This window comes from Erythrolamprus reginae, chromosome 12 (genome assembly GCF_031021105.1).
Source record: "Erythrolamprus reginae isolate rEryReg1 chromosome 12, rEryReg1.hap1, whole genome shotgun sequence".
Lineage (NCBI taxonomy): Eukaryota > Metazoa > Chordata > Lepidosauria > Squamata > Dipsadidae > Erythrolamprus > Erythrolamprus reginae.
Window position 1 is genome coordinate 623163 of NC_091961.1, and position 15332 is coordinate 638494.

At 58.4% G+C, this 15332-nt stretch overlaps 2 protein-coding genes across 12 annotated transcripts; one reads left to right on the forward strand and one right to left on the reverse strand.

Moving 5' to 3' along the window:
* Positions 1 to 914: 914 nt before the first annotated feature.
* Positions 915 to 9224, reverse strand: SFTPB (surfactant protein B). 9 transcript variants are annotated; one of them, XM_070765883.1, is made up of 12 exons: positions 9118 to 9172; positions 8914 to 8958; positions 6048 to 6202; positions 5057 to 5164; positions 4591 to 4713; positions 4193 to 4336; positions 3848 to 3940; positions 3514 to 3700; positions 2952 to 3106; positions 2059 to 2139; positions 1247 to 1351; positions 915 to 1043 (listed from the first exon to the last, which is right to left on the reverse strand). In XM_070765883.1, exons 3-12 carry the CDS (start codon positions 6138 to 6140, stop codon positions 1008 to 1010), a joined length of 1125 nt encoding a protein of 374 aa, XP_070621984.1. In that variant the 5' UTR covers positions 6141 to 6202; positions 8914 to 8958; positions 9118 to 9172; the 3' UTR covers positions 915 to 1007. The 9 variants fall into 9 exon arrangements, with proteins under 9 accessions (XP_070621984.1, XP_070621985.1, XP_070621986.1 ...); XM_070765884.1 differs by having other exon boundaries at positions 4591 to 4716; positions 5093 to 5164; positions 8914 to 9224; XM_070765885.1 differs by having other exon boundaries at positions 5093 to 5164; positions 8914 to 9202.
* A 44-nt stretch (positions 9225 to 9268) lies between these two features.
* On the forward strand, positions 9269 to 14505 carry LOC139175055 (receptor expression-enhancing protein 4-like). Of its 3 annotated transcripts, none has more exons than XM_070765889.1 (8): positions 9269 to 9423; positions 9592 to 9664; positions 9763 to 9839; positions 10760 to 10880; positions 11283 to 11384; positions 11742 to 11874; positions 13758 to 13942; positions 14025 to 14505. In XM_070765889.1, exons 1-8 carry the CDS (start codon positions 9389 to 9391, stop codon positions 14082 to 14084), a joined length of 786 nt encoding a protein of 261 aa, XP_070621990.1. In that variant the 5' UTR covers positions 9269 to 9388; the 3' UTR covers positions 14085 to 14505. The 3 variants fall into 3 exon arrangements, with proteins under 3 accessions (XP_070621990.1, XP_070621989.1, XP_070621988.1); XM_070765888.1 differs by having other exon boundaries at positions 9282 to 9423; positions 9592 to 9660; XM_070765887.1 differs by lacking the exon at positions 9269 to 9423 and having other exon boundaries at positions 9473 to 9664.
* The last annotated feature ends 827 nt before the right edge of the window (positions 14506 to 15332 follow it).

A 15332-nucleotide genomic window follows, 5' to 3' on the forward strand; every position in this document is an offset into this window, starting at 1 on the left:
GTGCCTGGCGTCAGCCGGGTTTGTGCTTCTCCCCCCCCCCCAAATAAAGCAACCCCTCCCCCCCAAATAAAATGTCCCTCACAAGGCTCACAGGGAAACAGGGCAAAACCACCAGGCTGCTGACCAGGGGCCTGCTCGTTCCGCTCCCCTGCCCAAGAGAGAGAATGGCCATGTAGAAAGTGGGAGCCGGACGTTTGGCCTCCTTCACACGAGCAGGCAAGTGGATCCCAAGAGATCCCATTCAAGGTGGTTTGTTTTGACGTTTCCCCACGGCCAGATTTGGCAGAGCAGAGCAGTAGGGCCGGAGGAAGCAGCAGCCCCCACTGAAGACCCATGAGCCACAATGGGAACTGCCCAAAAACTCTTAGAAACACAAAGTCCATATTGCACAAACCCCATGGAACCATAGAAGAATCCTTTTAGCCAGTTTGTGGTTCAGCTGACCCAGAATGCCGTTTCGTTTCTGCCATCATAAAGCTTCCCAGCAACTTCTTTAAGGCTTTTCAAATGAAAGTGGGGGTCTCCATAGTTTGCAGCATTAAGACTTGTGGACTTCAACTCCCAGAATCCCCCAGCCAGCCCCATGGCTACGTTTGGAGACCCCTGAGTGCACTACTGCAATCTACTTCTGATCACCGGCTGCCACCCGTTTGGCAGATCGAATCTCACCAGGCTTAAGGGAGACTCGGCCGTCTGTCCTTCCGAGGTCAGTGAAATGAGGACCCAGGTGGTTGGGGGCAAGAGGCCGAGTCTCTGTAAACCGCTTAGAGAGGGTTGGAAAAGCACCGTGGAGCGGCATATAAATCTAAGAGCGATTGCTGTCACTACCGGTTCTCTGGAGCACCACCACAACGGCTACATACTGGACCGAACCGGGAGGACTCCACCCCGGAGGAAAACACTTGGTCACTGCGTTCTGGAGGTTAATTTTAATAGTTGAGATTAATATTTTCCTTCTCAGCAGTCAAGGTGGCCACCCTGCCTCCAGCTGGACTCTCCTTGCTCGGTTACAGCCAGACGTGATCCTGGCAGTGCCGAGTAGCCTAGAGGAGGTCGGGGGAGAGAGAGAGAATCAGATCCTGGCCCCAGACAAGGGACCCCCGTCACCCCACTGCGGCATTCTGGCTCCTAGCCCCCCTGGACCCATTGGGAATCCATCCTCCTGTGTTCATGCTGGGACTGAGCTGCCCCTGTTGGGCCGTGCGGAGTGGCCGGCCTTGGGGGAGGAGAAGGGCCCAGTCCTCACCTTGCACTGCTCGGCTGCCCTCCAGCTGGAGCACCAGTAAGTGGGTCCCTGGGCACAAGGAGTGGAGCTTGGCCACAGCTGCTCGGCTCTGCAGGCGCCCAGTTCCTGCAAAGGGACAGGAGGAAACGGAGACCCCCCGTTGGGTAACCTGGCTAGGAGGACCCCCCTCTCCTCCCCTCGTCACAAGAGGAAGGGGGAACAGCCTGACTTCACCGGCCACCCCTCCTGTCTTGGGCAAGTCTCTCTCGGGGCCTTAAAGCTGTCTGTCCATGCTGCTAGCCCTGTCTCCTACAGCAGTGTTTCCCAACCTTGGCCACTTGAAGATATCTGGACTTCAACTCCCAGAATTCCCCAGCCAGCGAATGCTGGGAGTTGAAGCCCAGATCTCTTCGAGTGGCCAAGGTTGGGAAACACTGTCCAGAGGTCACCCATCGGCAGGCAGCAGCTCTCTGCAAGTGGATCGGCTCCCATTCATTCATCCGGAGGAGCAGGAAAGAGCAGCCGCCCTCGGATTCAACGCCTGCTGCTTTTAGAACCTGGAAGAACCGACCGGCCCCCTCCGGAGCAATGCTCGCAAGGCCCCTTTTGGCCAGAACAGGCCACCCGTGGCCCCTTTCCACGCTCTGTGGCTGGAGTCCCACAGAGACCTTTCCCAATGGGCCCTTGCTCCCCCTGTCCAGAACAGAAGGCTTGGATTCTGAACACCTGTCCAGGGTCTTCCCAGGGTGGGTACCCTGTGCTTTGGCTCCCATGGCTTTGCCCCTTAGGGTGACTCGGAATGGCAGAGGTCAGTTGCCCCCCCCCCTTCCTACCTGGCAGGTAGTCTGGGGGTCCCAGGGCTCCATCAACAGTGCCGAGAGCTTGGGCTGGTGCTGGGAGATGAAGTGGTGGCACTGCAAAAGGAGAGTCCGGCTGGAGAGACAAGTGTGTCCTGCCCCCAAGCCCACCACCTGAGCGTGGGGGCCAGGGCCAAAGGGTGGACCCCTGGGTGGTCTGAAGGGCTGCCCTGAATTGTTAAGAACTTTTCCAGAGCATTGGAAGCTCTGCCGCTGTTGGAGACCTTAAGAGGCGGTGAAAGAAATCCATTGGAAATGGCCACAGGCTGTCTGGTTCAAGGGGGTTAAACTCCACTTCATTCATGGCCACATCAGGGTTGTGTTTGACCTTGAGGAGGGAGGGAGGGGGCTTCTCTCGTGTCCGTGTGGTGGGGCTGGGGGCACCGGCTGTCTCAGTGGAGGAAGGCGAGGGCAGGGAGAGGGCCAAACCCTCGTCCTCCATCTGCTGGTGGCCGAGGGCTAAGGCTGCCTTCCTTCCTCTTCCTCCCCTCTTCCTTCTTCTCTCCTTTTTCGGGGTCCTCCCTCCCTCCTTCCCTCCCTCCTTGCCTGCCCGTTCTTGGAGGCTCAAATGCAAAAGAGGAAACATTTCTCCTTCGTTTTTGTTTTGCTTTTAGTTTGTCTTGCAAACCCTCTGCCCGTGAAAACACTTTTTGGAAAAGACCCAGTTGTCACCAAAGACGGAGGTTCTGGTTTTCATGCAGGGCAGGATCATAGTGGTTTGGGGACCCCTTGCCTTGGTGTAAGCCAGGTCCTGTTCCATGTGCCATTGTGTCTCTGCCTGTGCCACACTTGCTCTGCCCCCCTCCACCCCCGGGAAAGGGGCCTGCTAAGCGTCCGAGCCCAGCCGCGTCCCTGCCCGGGAGCCTCACCTGCGGCCAGGAGGGAGAGGAAGGGCTGCAGGCTCCGGACAGGGCTGCCTCCACGGCCCTCCTGCTGCGATCCGGCCCCACCTGAGAGGCTGCCACTTGGCCGCTGAGCGCTAGGCACACCCGACACCCCTCGGCTGTGGCCGGCAACAGGCTCTCTGCAGGGGAGCACAAAGCGATGCTGCTGACCTTAGAGGGCAGGGGGAGCGGCAGGGGCCCCACACAAGCCCCCTTCCAGCCTCGGCTTCCCTGGAGGGGCCTCCGCTGCAGCAGCCCCTTCCCCACTGCGCAAAATCCCCCTGCAGGCGTTGAAGGCCACGCGGGGCCTCTCCCCCCACAGACAGACTCAGTGGGAGGAGGTCCCAGAGGTGCTGAGGGAGACCAGGGAACATTTGGCACAGGCCCCTCCCTCTTGAACCCCTTGGCCTGGCTGGGTGGGGGCCGTGTGCGCAGGGGGGTGGCCTAGCCCGCTCCCCACCTGCCCCTCGCTTGCTGGGTTGCCTGGTCGTTACCCGGCCTGGGAAGGGAAGGGGAAGCGAGGGAGCCCCCTCCTCCTCCTCCGTACCTGGGCCACAGTTCTCCTCCTGGGAGGTGCACATGAGCATCATTCCACAGACCAGGCGGGGGCCCAGCTTGCTGACAATGGTGTCCACGATGATCACCGTGTATTTCTCCATCAGGCACTGGCACATGCCAGCAACAACCCCGGGCATGATGTAGCAGAGTTTGGACATGGCTTTGCCAATAGCGGCCTGGGGAAGGGTGGGACAGGTGAGCAGGGGGGTCAACACGCCCACCGCTTGCTTCCAGGGCCGCTTCCCTGCTGCTGGCTGCACAGTGGGGCCGATCGCTCAAGGGTGCAGCTGCTAGCATGGCAGACCCGGTGATGCCCCTCTTACCTTGGGGATGACCGCCTCTGCCTTGCCCACAAACGTCCGGCACAGCCAGCAGAGAGGCAGGGGGATGGGCAGCGTGGCCTCCCCGGGGGACTCCTAGCAAAAGGAGAGCTGCTCACTCTCACAGCAGCAGAACCCACCCCTCCCTCCCCACTCCCTCCCCACATGGACCCCAGGGTGGGACTGGATCCTCTGCCTCTGCACTCACCTGCCGGGGGTCCCCTGGGCCTCCTGGTCTTTGCCAAGGGTTTAAAGGCTTTGGAAGGATGCAGGAGGCTTTCCGTTGCTCCCAGCCTCCCCTTCCCCACCCTGTTGAGAAAGGGGGGGGCCCAAGCCCTTGGCACTTACCTGCGTGTGGCCCCCCCCGGGCAGGATGGGCCTCTGGCCTGGCAGCTGTGGGAGGAGCCCTCGGAGCAGCCACATCCAGGCATCTTGGCTTCCTGGAAGGTCAGCGGGACAGGCGCCCAGCTGGGAGCAGATGACGCCGGGATCCTGATGGGGAGGAAGGGTGCGGCCTATGGAAGGGCCGGCGGAGGCAGCTGGACGGCTGGGCCCGGAGTGGGAGGGTCTCTTGCATGGGATCTCCAGTGTCCCGGGGGAGCGCGAGTGGCTGCCCGATGCTGCCCGGCCATTGCAGGAATGCGTCTCTTGAGAGAAGCCCCCCCTCCTCCCCGACCCAGAGACTGTTTGCCCTGTCAGGCTGGACGAAGCGGTCACCTGCCCATTGGCAGGGAGGAACCACTTACAAGTTGTTTTTCCAGGCTGGCAATCAGACGGGCATAGTAGTCCTTGACCAAGGCCTGGCACTGCGGGATGAGTGTCTGGAGTGGCAGGTTGGTACACTCGGCCTCCAAATACTCCTGGAGAGACTTCTGTCGAGAGACGAGTTCTAGGGTTGGCACAAGAGTCCGATTCCCCACCCCCACCCTCTTGAGCTGGGAGCCTCAGCCGCCAGGATCGGTTGGCTCTGCCCACGGCTTCCAAGTGGGGAAAACCTTGATGCAATAGAAGGACCGCAGGACAGCAACCGAGCTGGAAGGGACGTCTTTAGCCAACCTCCTGCCCAAGCGGCACCTCCATGCCACTCCAGACAAGTGGAGGTTCAGCCCTTACCCCCTCTGGAGACCGGAAGAGCAAATAAATGACCTGCACATCTAAGGCTGGAAAAACATAGGGAGAATAGCAGGCACTCCCGCGGTGGCGGTGTCCTACCCACAGAGCTGGAACATTCAGGGATTGCTTGGTCACCTTAAAGGCCGATTCCTTGGCCATGCGCACCAGGAGGGAGATGAGTTGCTTGCAGTCTGCGCACATGTCCTCCTGGAAGAAAAAGGGACCCACCCTCTGAGAACCTCTTCCCCAAGGAGGCCTCTCCCCAGCCATCCTCTTCCCTGCCCTGGTGGTCAAGGAGACCCGTGGATTCCGATAGCCCTTGGAGGTGGTCCAGTTAAGAAAGCAACCATCTAGTTATAGGTATTGCAGGATTCAATTAGCAGAATCTTTCAAGGCTATTTCTCTATTCAGTCCCTGGAAAACTAGGATGGGTCCCTCCAGAACGTCTCTCGTGCCTCCCCAACCTCTGGATGCAGCTGCCTCCCACCGGACCAGGGCCTCTGCTGCGGATCTACCATGTCCATTCCAATATAGTATATTGATGGCAATAGCAGAAGGGGGCAGGGACTCTCTGATAAATGTTTTCAGTAACTAGAAGTTTCCTGGATTGATATCACTGGTAAGTGAGGATGTCTTTCAAGCAACAGAGAGGGTCTCCACCAGGAATGGAGGTAAGAAGTGGTTCAAATTGCCAAGGACACGGACTCCCCTTCGTTGTACATAGACTCCTAACCTTCCACTGACTTGCAAACACATTATAATGTGAGAAACCCACCTCCTGAATATGAGGATGAGCCTTAACAAGAATATCAAATGTCATAGCATGCTACCTGCTAATGTTGCTGACCGTTCACCGATGCATCAAATGATGTTAGCCAATGAACGGACTCGTTATAAACCCAATAGATTTAAAGTGAATATAAAGTAATTCTCCATCTGTTTAAGGACTCTCTTTCCTATTTTGGGTGAGATGGCACCCACACACACACACCGGTCACTTGTCTACATATCAAAGGTGTGAGGCCCTCTTTGGGCAAGGCCCACTGGACTAACAGATGATGTTTATGGCTAACAACATCACAATACCTACATTGCTGCTTCTGTTCCAGACACTCTCGTTGCTGGCTTGATTCCACCAAGTCTGGACACAGCGATCCAAAGCACCACACTTGATAGCGGTCATTAAGTTGCTGCACCAGTATGCTGCTCCCTTGGCACATTCATTCTGGATCTCACTGGTTAGGACTGGGAAGGAGAAGGAGAAGCTATTGATTGTGTGCAGTGAGGACAGAAGACATAGAATGCACGAATCTACCCTTCTGTTCGGGGCAAAGGCTTATATGACTTCCATAACAGTTCTCTAAAATAGGTTAAGCCAGTGATGTCTTGTGCCAAAAGCACACCTACGCACTTTCACTCGTAATGCAATGTGCATGCAACACCCACCCACACCCAGCAACCCTGTGCATGTGTGGCAGTGACCTGAAAATCAGCTGGCCAGTGGGGGGAACGTGGGCGTGCATGGTGGAGCTGAGCTTGGGTGCCCACAGAGAGGGCTGTGGGTCACCCCAGCTCATGCCACCTGGGACCCCGTGCCAAAGGTTTGCCATCACAGGATTACGTAAAAGAGGTTGATTGGCTCAAAGTTTCCCAGTTCATTTCATGGGACCCTACGCTGTTGAACTTTGACCCCTTTCCCACTAACGACTTCAGTCTCCTAGAGGGAAATTAAATGCCCCAAGGGTGACGTGGCAGGAGCCAAGAAGGAGCAGGGCCACTCAGCGGCTGGACGGCCTCTCCTTCGGAAACCTTTATATATTCAACTCAGCCACTGAGCCTTTAGCTAGTCTGAAACAAAAGGTCCAACAATCTTAACCCAGGTGCAGAAATGAAATAGAACAAGCTCATTTTACGGGCAGTAGCGTATCAAGGAGTCGTTTGCCATCCATTTTTTCCTTTGCAAATGTAAAAGCCTGTGATGAAGAGACAGGGAATCAAAGATGAATTCTGTCGACCTGGAAAACCTGACGGCGGCTGGGTAAAAGTTTGACGGCAAAGCCTGGTGATGGAGGCAGAGGAGGCAGGAAGCACCCACCGCTGGGCCAAACCTTTAGGGGCTCCGGGGGACCCTTTGCCCATCACCCGTCTGGCCTCAGAACCCCCCCCTTGCTTTCCCCAATGAAGTCTCCTACTGAGGGGTCAGATCAGAGAATGTTGGGAGCCAATAAAAACAAAAACAAATGTCACTTGCCCCCCCACCACTCAATCCTTCATGAGGGTCTTCTGATTGATTCCACACACGCACACACACACCAGTTTTACTACTACTACTACCAGAGCCCCCTTCCTCCTCCTCCTGAGGAGCGGGAGGGTCAGCCTCAATGTCGCCCAGGCAGCAGCCTCCAACCAAGGGCCCGGACTTCCATTTTGGGGCCTCTTACTAAGCAGCCTGCCTGGATGGTGGCAGCCTGGCCGGGGAGCCTCTCTCCCTCAAGGGCCCCCTGCACACGTACACACACACACATCCGCTTACCCAGGCCTCCGGAGAGCAGGCCGAGCAGGATGGGGGCCCACATGGTGATCTGTCTGTCAGGCATCCCAGGGCCGGGACGGGGCCCCTTTTATTCTGGGCTGAGTGAGTGGAGGCAGCCAATGGAGGGGGCGGTGGAGATGCCCGGCCCCCTTGGCACCTCCCAGCCCTGCCCCACTGCGGAGTCCCCCGGGAGGGGGCTGCCAGGCCCTCAAGACCAGGTGGCTCCTCCAGAGGGCGGGCGGTTCAGCTGGGCCTTCCCTTGGGGCTACTTTCTGCCATGGTGGGCCTCCAAGGGAGCAGGGGGCTTGCCCCAAGGCCTCTCTAGGGGGGCCCGATGGAGAGGGCAGGGGCTGAGCTGGCTCTCCCTCTGGTGGCATCTCCTGGAGGGCATCGCCCTGGTCTCTGCCACACGCTGCCGTCTCCACACCCAGCGCCATGCTGGGACCCCTAGGAAAGAGACCCCCCCCCTTCTTGGCCTTCCTGCAGAACTGAAAGCACTGATTGGAAACGGCCACCGCTCCTCCTCCACTTCCATATTATTAATGCAGTTTTGTTGAATGCAACTTTATTAGTGTGTTAATTAAAATAGTTCTCAAATCCTCTTGCAGTTTGCTAACAGCAGTGAGGGGCTCCCAAGGAGGAGAGGCCGGGCCCCCATTTTGTGGGCAGGCAGGCTGAGGTCCATTGGGGGCCGAGGAGGACCTGCTCCCCTCTCGGAGGGGCTTTCTGTGGCAGCAGGGCTGGTGGCTCCCCAGTCAGGTGGGCGTGTGGGGCCGGGCCTGCCTCTTTGTTAAGTAGTGAGGCAACTCTTGAGAGGGGTTCAGCCCCCCCCCCTTGAGTGAAGCCCCCTTGAAATGGGCTTGTGCAACTGAGCAAACACCTCCTGAAGGGCCCTCTTCCTCCGGCCGCAGCTGGGTGGGGAGCGAGGAGAGGCCCTCCTGGAGAGAAGTGGAGGCCCTCGAGGGAGAGAGGCCTTGCTCAACCCCCCCCGCCCCCTCCTCTCACACAACTCTCTTCTCCACCTTCCAGAATTTTCTTTGGACACACAGATAATTAAGCAGCTCCTGTGAAGGAAAAACTCAAACCTTATGGGGAGGGAGGGGTGCTCCACACACACACACACACACACACACACACACACACACACACGGAAAAGGGGAGGACAGGCCAAAGGGCTTGTTTTAAAAACCCTTAGTTACACACACACACACCCCAGTCTTCGGAAAGGGGTGGCATACAAATCTAATAAATAATAATAATAATAATAATAATAATAATAATAATTATTATTATTATTATTATTATTATTATTATTATTATTATGTATGGACTTGCACTGAACCGTGCCACGGGTGGTCTTTGGGTTGTGAGGGCCACTGGGGCCCGGGCTGCCCTTCCGTGAGGCACCGACCGCCTTGCTTACCTGTGGCGACCCCAGCGGAGTCCGAGGGGTCTCATAGCCCACAACCTGCCAAGAGGGAGGGGTCCCAGCTAAGGAGCGTGGGGGGGTTGGGGGGGGAAGTGCCCCAGGGAATCCGGGAGGCCGAGGCAGGGCTGCCACCCGGGGAGGGAGGGGGCTCGGCGGGGCAGGAGTGCAGGAAGATGCTCTAGGACGGTGTTTCCCAACCTTGGCAACTTGAGGGAAATTTGGACTTCAACTCCCAGAATTCCCCAGCCAGCATCCCATCCCATTCCCCACCACGATCCCGCCCGACGGTCTCGCGAGACTGCTTCAGAGGAGGGCCTGCCTGAGCGGGTCACGTGACGAGGAAGAGGGGCGGGCCGACCAGATCCAAACGGGAGAAACCGGACGGCGGCCCCGCCCCGATTGGGCCGCCCGCGGCGGGGGCGGGGTTAAGGGCGGCCAATGGGCGCGCGCGCGGGCGGTTGGAGCGGCGATGGTGGCTGCCTGGGCGCTCAGCCGCGCCGTGCAGTGAGTCCCGGGCCGGGTGGCGGGCGAACGGGCGGGGCGGGCGGCGTCCATGGCGCTGGAGTCGGCGAAGGCGGCGGCGCTGCGCTGGGGGCGTCGGGCCGGGCTGGCGGGGCTGGCGGGCGCCTACCGAGCCTGGCCGCTCTGCCTGACGCCGCCGCTCCGTTACAGGCTCCTGCTGGGGACGCTCTACCCGGCCTACGCCTCCTACAAGGCCGTGCGCAACAAGGACGTCCGGCAGTACGTGAGTCGGGGGGGGGGTCGGGGGAGGGGCCCACGAGGGGGGGCAGGGGGAGAAGAGCAGCCCCCCCCTCACCCCGCCCCCTTCTCCCCCCCCCGCAGGTCCGCTGGATGATGTACTGGGTGGTCTTCGCCCTCTTCATGGCCACCGAGACCCTCACCGACCTCTTCGTCTCCTGGTGGGTGGCTGCACGCAGAGGGAACCAGGGAGGGGCTGGGCAGCAGGTTGAATTCGGCCAAGGCCTTCAAGCCCCTCCCCCGTGCCCCCCCCCCTTGTCCGTGAGCCTCCTGCCCATCGGCTCCCGGGGCTCCGGCCTGCGCTGCCTCCTCCTCGGCTTCCCCTGCTGACGGGACTGGGCGCTGGGCCTGCCCTCCTCCAGCGGTGCTTGGTTTACAGAGGTTGCCACACTTATAACCCGTATTGTTCACCTTTTTAAAAAGCCCCTGACGTTTCTGCTCCCCATAAAGGTTCCCCCACTTGACAGGGGAAGGAAATGAGGGCGGGGGGGGGGCTCAGTTCCCATAAGCCACACAAGTCAAGTGCCCCCCCCCCTTCAATCCCCAGCCCACCTCTTGTGGCTCAATGGGATGTGGCAAAGCAGCCGGTGGATTATTGGCTGGACCGGCCCGAGCACGCCCAGAGGGAAGTTGGGCCCAGCCATCCTTGGTTGGGAGATTCGATGGCTGGGGGAGGGGAGGCCTCCAGAGGGAGGGGGGTCTATGCTCTTGCTCCGGGTTTCCTGGTCGCTTTCATTGATTGATGTGAACCGGTTGCCAAGTGACCTGTGGGGGGGGGTGGGAGGGCTTTGCTGGGAAGGCCGGAACTCCTGAGGCCAGTTGGAGCCACAATTCATCCAGTGCTGCCACAACTGGTATTGAACAAACGGTCGTAGGCCAAGAGCTGCCTACAGTGGCTGAAATGATTGTTGTCCGGCAGCGAAGGGGAGCTGGGGCTGCTTCCCTTCCCTGAGCGTCTCGGGGTTTGCAGGAAGGGCCCCCTCACCCTCCTTTGCTCTGAAAAGGGCCAGGTGGCCGGGCAGCCGTTGCCGGAGTCGGCTGAGCCCACCTGCCGGCTCCACGCGCGTCTCTTTGGTTCCAGGTTCCCCTTCTACTATGAGATCAAAATGGCCTTTGTGATCTGGCTCCTGTCTCCTTACACAAAGGGGGCCAGCCTCTTGTACCGCAAGTTTGTGCACCCCACACTGTCCAGCAAAGAAAAGGTAACCCTCTTCCTGTCTCCAGGCCCCTGTTGTGGGCGAGGGGAGGGCAGGTGCCCCCGGCCCCCTTCTCCCCCTCTCTCCCCATAGAAGGAACACGACTGCACCTCCAAAGGGCTGGGGGCTCGGAGCCTGCGTGCACTTATGCAACTTGGGAGGGGCTGCCTGCCTTTCACCGAGATCCCCAGCGACCAGACTCTTGGCCCAGAAAGAGCTGCCTCCTCACTGCGCCTGGCAAGGAACGGGAGGGAGGGAGGGGGACACCCATGGCTTTCTGCCCCCCCACAACCCCCACCCTCCTTCCCTGCAGCCGAGTGACAGGAGCGCCTGCGTATCCCGGGGCAGAGGGGACGTCTTCTTGGGCCCCTTCCTCTGATCCGGTCAATTGTGTGTGAATTCCCGCAGGAGATTGACCACTTCATCTTGCAAGCCAAAGAACGTGGCTACGAGACCCTCGTGAGCTTTGGGAAGAGGAGCCTCAACGTGGCAGCCACGGCGGCTATCCAGGTGGCTGCACAAGTAGCACTCCGCCCGTCCCCCCCCTCCTTTGCTCTGACCTCTTTGCCAGGAGAGAGGAGGGGAGGGGCTGCCCTTGGGGTATTCCTTCCTCCCACCCCCGGTCATCTTTGGCAACTGGGCAGTATTGGGCTGCTCCTCCCAGCCCTGTTTTCAGCTTGTAGCACCACATGGGTCACTGGTTCACTTCCTCCCTTCTCCGCTCGGCTTCCTCTCTGGCTTCTGCAGGCTTCCCCTGCGTGTTCTCTGGCCTGGAAATTACGGGCCTTCCTCCTCTGAGGGGCTGCCATGCCCCACCCCCCAAGTCAACCCCTCTCCCCCCTCTTGTCCCCCCCTCCCCCCCTCTAGGGCCAGGGAGCCCTGGCGGGTCGTCTACGCAGCTTCAGTTTGCAGGACCTGCACTCAGCTCCAGACGCCGCCCTGGTGCATTACTCCGACCCCCTGTACCTGGAGGAGCAGGAGCTGTGCCGGCGACCAATTGGTAAGGAGCCCTTCATTCTGGAGCAAGACCCAAAGCTCAGCCACACGGCCCCGTCCAGCTGCCTTTGGCCCCTTAGTGGAGGGGTCGCGGTAACTTCATTGTTGCTTTGAAAGTCAGCCAACTGGCCTGCCTGGCAGCGGAGCCTCGTTGGGTGCAGCTCTGCCATTTCTCTTCTCTGGGCCGGGTGAGGCCGCCCGCTGGGTGTGTGTTCAGGTATCGCAGGTTGTGCCAGCAATGTTACTGTGGGGCAATAATCCCTTTGGGCTGAGCCCGGCCTACACAAGTGAGGTTGCTCTGTTCATTTGTCTTAGTCTATTTAATTATATCTCTATGCCACCCAACACCCCAGGGACTCAGGGCGGCTCACAACAAAAACGAACGTGAATCCGCAGAAAAACATTTCAATTTAGAATAATTGCAGCCATCCATACATTCATGGGCCGACCTCGCTAGCCATCCTCCCCCGAGGTCAATGGCCCCAGGCCTGTTAGAAAAGCCAAGTCCTTGCGGCTTTCTGGAAGGCCAATAGGGTGGGGGCAGCGTGGATCTCAGGAGGGAGCTGATTCCAGAGAGTTGGGGCCACCACAAAGGAGGCTCTCCCCTGCGGAGCCGCCAGCCAACACTGTTGAGCTGATGGGACCCGAAGAAGACCAACCCTGTTTGTGGGCTCTTACCAGTCACTGGGAGGGACGTGGCAGAAGGCGGTCTCGAAGGTTCTCTGGCCCTGAGCCAGGTGGGGCTTTGAAGGTAATAGCCAACACCTTGAATTGTGGCCGGAGAGCGATAGGAAGCCAGTGCAGCTCGCAAAGAATTCATGTAATGTGGAACCAGGGATCTGAGTTCTAGTCTCGGCTTAGCCATGAAAAACCCTTCTGGACATGTCACACCTTTTCAGAACACCTCACGGGGGGCGGGGGGGGGAGAGTGTTGATGGGGAAAATAGGAGAGATGAGTACAGTAATACCCCGGTTATTGCGTCCCCGACCATTGCGAACAGGGTAATTTGCGATTTTTGAACCCGGAAGTCAAAACACCATCTGCGCATGCGTGCCCTTTTTTCTATGGGCACGCATGCGTAGATGGCGCCGGGCAGATCAGCTGCTGGGCGGCTTCCCTGGGTCTTCCCCCTCTTGCTGGCGGGAGGGCGAAGCCCCCCCCAGCACCCGCTCGCCCGCCCTTCGCCCGGGAAGTTCGCCAGGAGTCAGCGGAGAACGGCGCGCCTGTTTTAAAACGATCGGAGCCGGCCTGGGGGGGCTTTCCAGCAACCCCCGAGCCCCCAACCCGGGCTTGGGGGTTGCTGGAAAGCCCCCCCAGGCCGGCTGCGACGTTTTAAAACACGCGCGCTGCTTCGCAGCTGTCTGCTGAAGCCGGCGTTCGGCTTCAGGAGACAGCTGCGAAGCGGCGCGCGTGTTTTAAAACGTCGCAGCCGGCCTGGGGGGGCTCACTAGCACCCCCCCGAACCCCCAACCCGGGTTTGGGGGGGTGCTAGTGAGCCCCCCATGTCAGCGGCGACGTTTTAAAACACCCGCGCTGCCCCCAATCTTCGGCTCCTCGCTAGCGCTGCAGAAGTAAAAACACCATCTGCACATGCGCAGATGGTGTTTTTACTTCCGCAGCGCTACTTCGCGAAAACCCGCTCGTTGCGGGGGGTCCTGGAACGGAACCCTCGCAACGAGCGGGGGATCACTGTATTACGTATGTCACCCCCCAACTTGAATTATTTGGGAAAAATAATACAGGTGGGGTATAAAACAAATCCCTTGGTCAAACGTTACAGCCAGTGTGGTGGCAACTGGGGGCCATGCGTGCGATGCTTCGCTCCGGTCAAGCATCAGAGGTTGACCAGGGGCTGATTTCTGAGTCTGCGGTATGCGTTTGCGCAGGACGCAGGGCAGCCGTGCAGCAGCCGGGGTCTGACAGCAAAGAGGAGGAGGTGGAGGAGGAGTTCTGGTCAGACTCGGAGCTGTCTGCCCCTTCGAGAGGCGGCCGCAAGGGTCCCGCTCTTCCCAAGCCCCTCGCCAGGAGCCACAGCCTTCGGCAGGGGAAGAAGAAGCTGCCACCCAAAGAGGTGAGTGAGGGGGCTCCGGGGGGGGGGGGGGGGCTTGCTGGCCGCTTCCTTCCCAACCCTGCTCGCTTCCTTCTTTCCGCAGAGTTCTTCCCGGGGGGTCCGAAGCCGTTCCCGGAAGCAGGTGCCGGACCAAGACTGCTAGGCTCCCCAGGTGGGGCGACGGCTGCCAGGGCCCCCAGCTGGGTCCCCCCACCGGTGCTGGGCGGAGGCTTTGGGGTCCCGCCAGCTGCTCTTATTTCCCCAGCGCCAGAGCATCCCAACATGTTGACCGGGGGCAGAGGAACGTGTTGGACCCCTTGTTGCTGCCTGGGGACCCCTGGAGCAGCAGCCCCTGGCCCCTGTTGGGAGGGGCTTGGCCAGGCTAAGGACGGAGGGAGCGCGGAGCTGCTGCCTTGACCATTGGCCCAGGACCTTGGCAGCCATGGCCTCTTCGGCCATCCCCTCCCTCCCGTCCCTGTCTGCGGCTGGCTCCGCTCACCTGCCCCACAGCGGCCGCTGTTCTCCCTCTGGGGCTCCACTGCTGCCCCCTTTTTAGTCTTCCAATAAAGGTGTGTTTTCCTCTTGTGCTGCCTCCCGCCTGTCTTTTCAAAATATTTGTTTTATAGCATATAAGAATTATGTTTTTAAACACTTGTCCGAGTACAGAATATTTTTAGGAAATAAAGTATAACAATATTGATTACATTGATATTAGTTCTATAATATTAATTATATTATAATATATATATATATATATATATATATATATATATATATATATATATATATATATATATATATATATATATATAATTAGATTAATATTAATATAATGGCTTAGGGCCTGACTATAGCAGTGTTTCCCAACTTTCGCTGGCTGGGGAATTCTGGGAGTTGAAGTCCAGATATCTTCAAGTGGCCAAGGTTGGGAAACACTGACCTACTGGACCGTCTCCTGCCACATCCCTCCCAGAGACCAATAAGAGCACACAGCGTCGGCCTTCTCTGAGTCCCATCGACTAAGAAATGAAGGTTGGTGGGATTGCAGGGGAGGGCCTTCTCTGTGGCAGCTCCAGCTCTCTGGAATCAAACCCCCCCCCCAGCCCATGTTCGTACTGCTCCCACCCTCCTGGCCTGAAAGGCTTTGTGTTTGGTTAGTATGCATGTTGCTGGATAGAATTGAGGGGCTTTTTAAATGGAGTTTCCTAGTTTTAACATTTATATTTGAGTTGTTTTATGATTGTACCACATTGGCCCTGTTGTCAGCCGCCCTGAATGCGTGAAGACTCCCTTATGTGTTTTAAGAGAACCCCCCCCCCTTGCATTCCGAGCGTTTTCCTTCTCTCCGAACTTTTATTTTTATTTTATCTTTTATTTATTCTTTGTCCAATATACAATACATATGAAAGAG

Coding starts and splice junctions, on each gene's coding strand:
- SFTPB (XM_070765877.1), bottom strand. CDS start 7,554: ATGCCTGACAGACAGATCACCATGTGGGCCCCCATCCTGCTCGGCCTG. Junction 3,941..4,192: donor CCGGGGGGGGCCACACGCAG/GTAAGTGCCAAG, acceptor TCCTTTTGCTAG/GAGTCCCCCGGGGAGGCCAC. Junction 3,701..3,847: donor CAGAGGCGGTCATCCCCAAG/GTAAGAGGGGCA, acceptor ACCCTTCCCCAG/GCCGCTATTGGCAAAGCCAT.
- LOC139175055 (XM_070765887.1), top strand. CDS start 9,473: ATGGCGCTGGAGTCGGCGAAGGCGGCGGCGCTGCGCTGGGGGCGTCGG. Junction 10,881..11,282: donor CACTGTCCAGCAAAGAAAAG/GTAACCCTCTTC, acceptor GAATTCCCGCAG/GAGATTGACCACTTCATCTT. Junction 11,875..13,757: donor GCTGTGCCGGCGACCAATTG/GTAAGGAGCCCT, acceptor GCGTTTGCGCAG/GACGCAGGGCAGCCGTGCAG.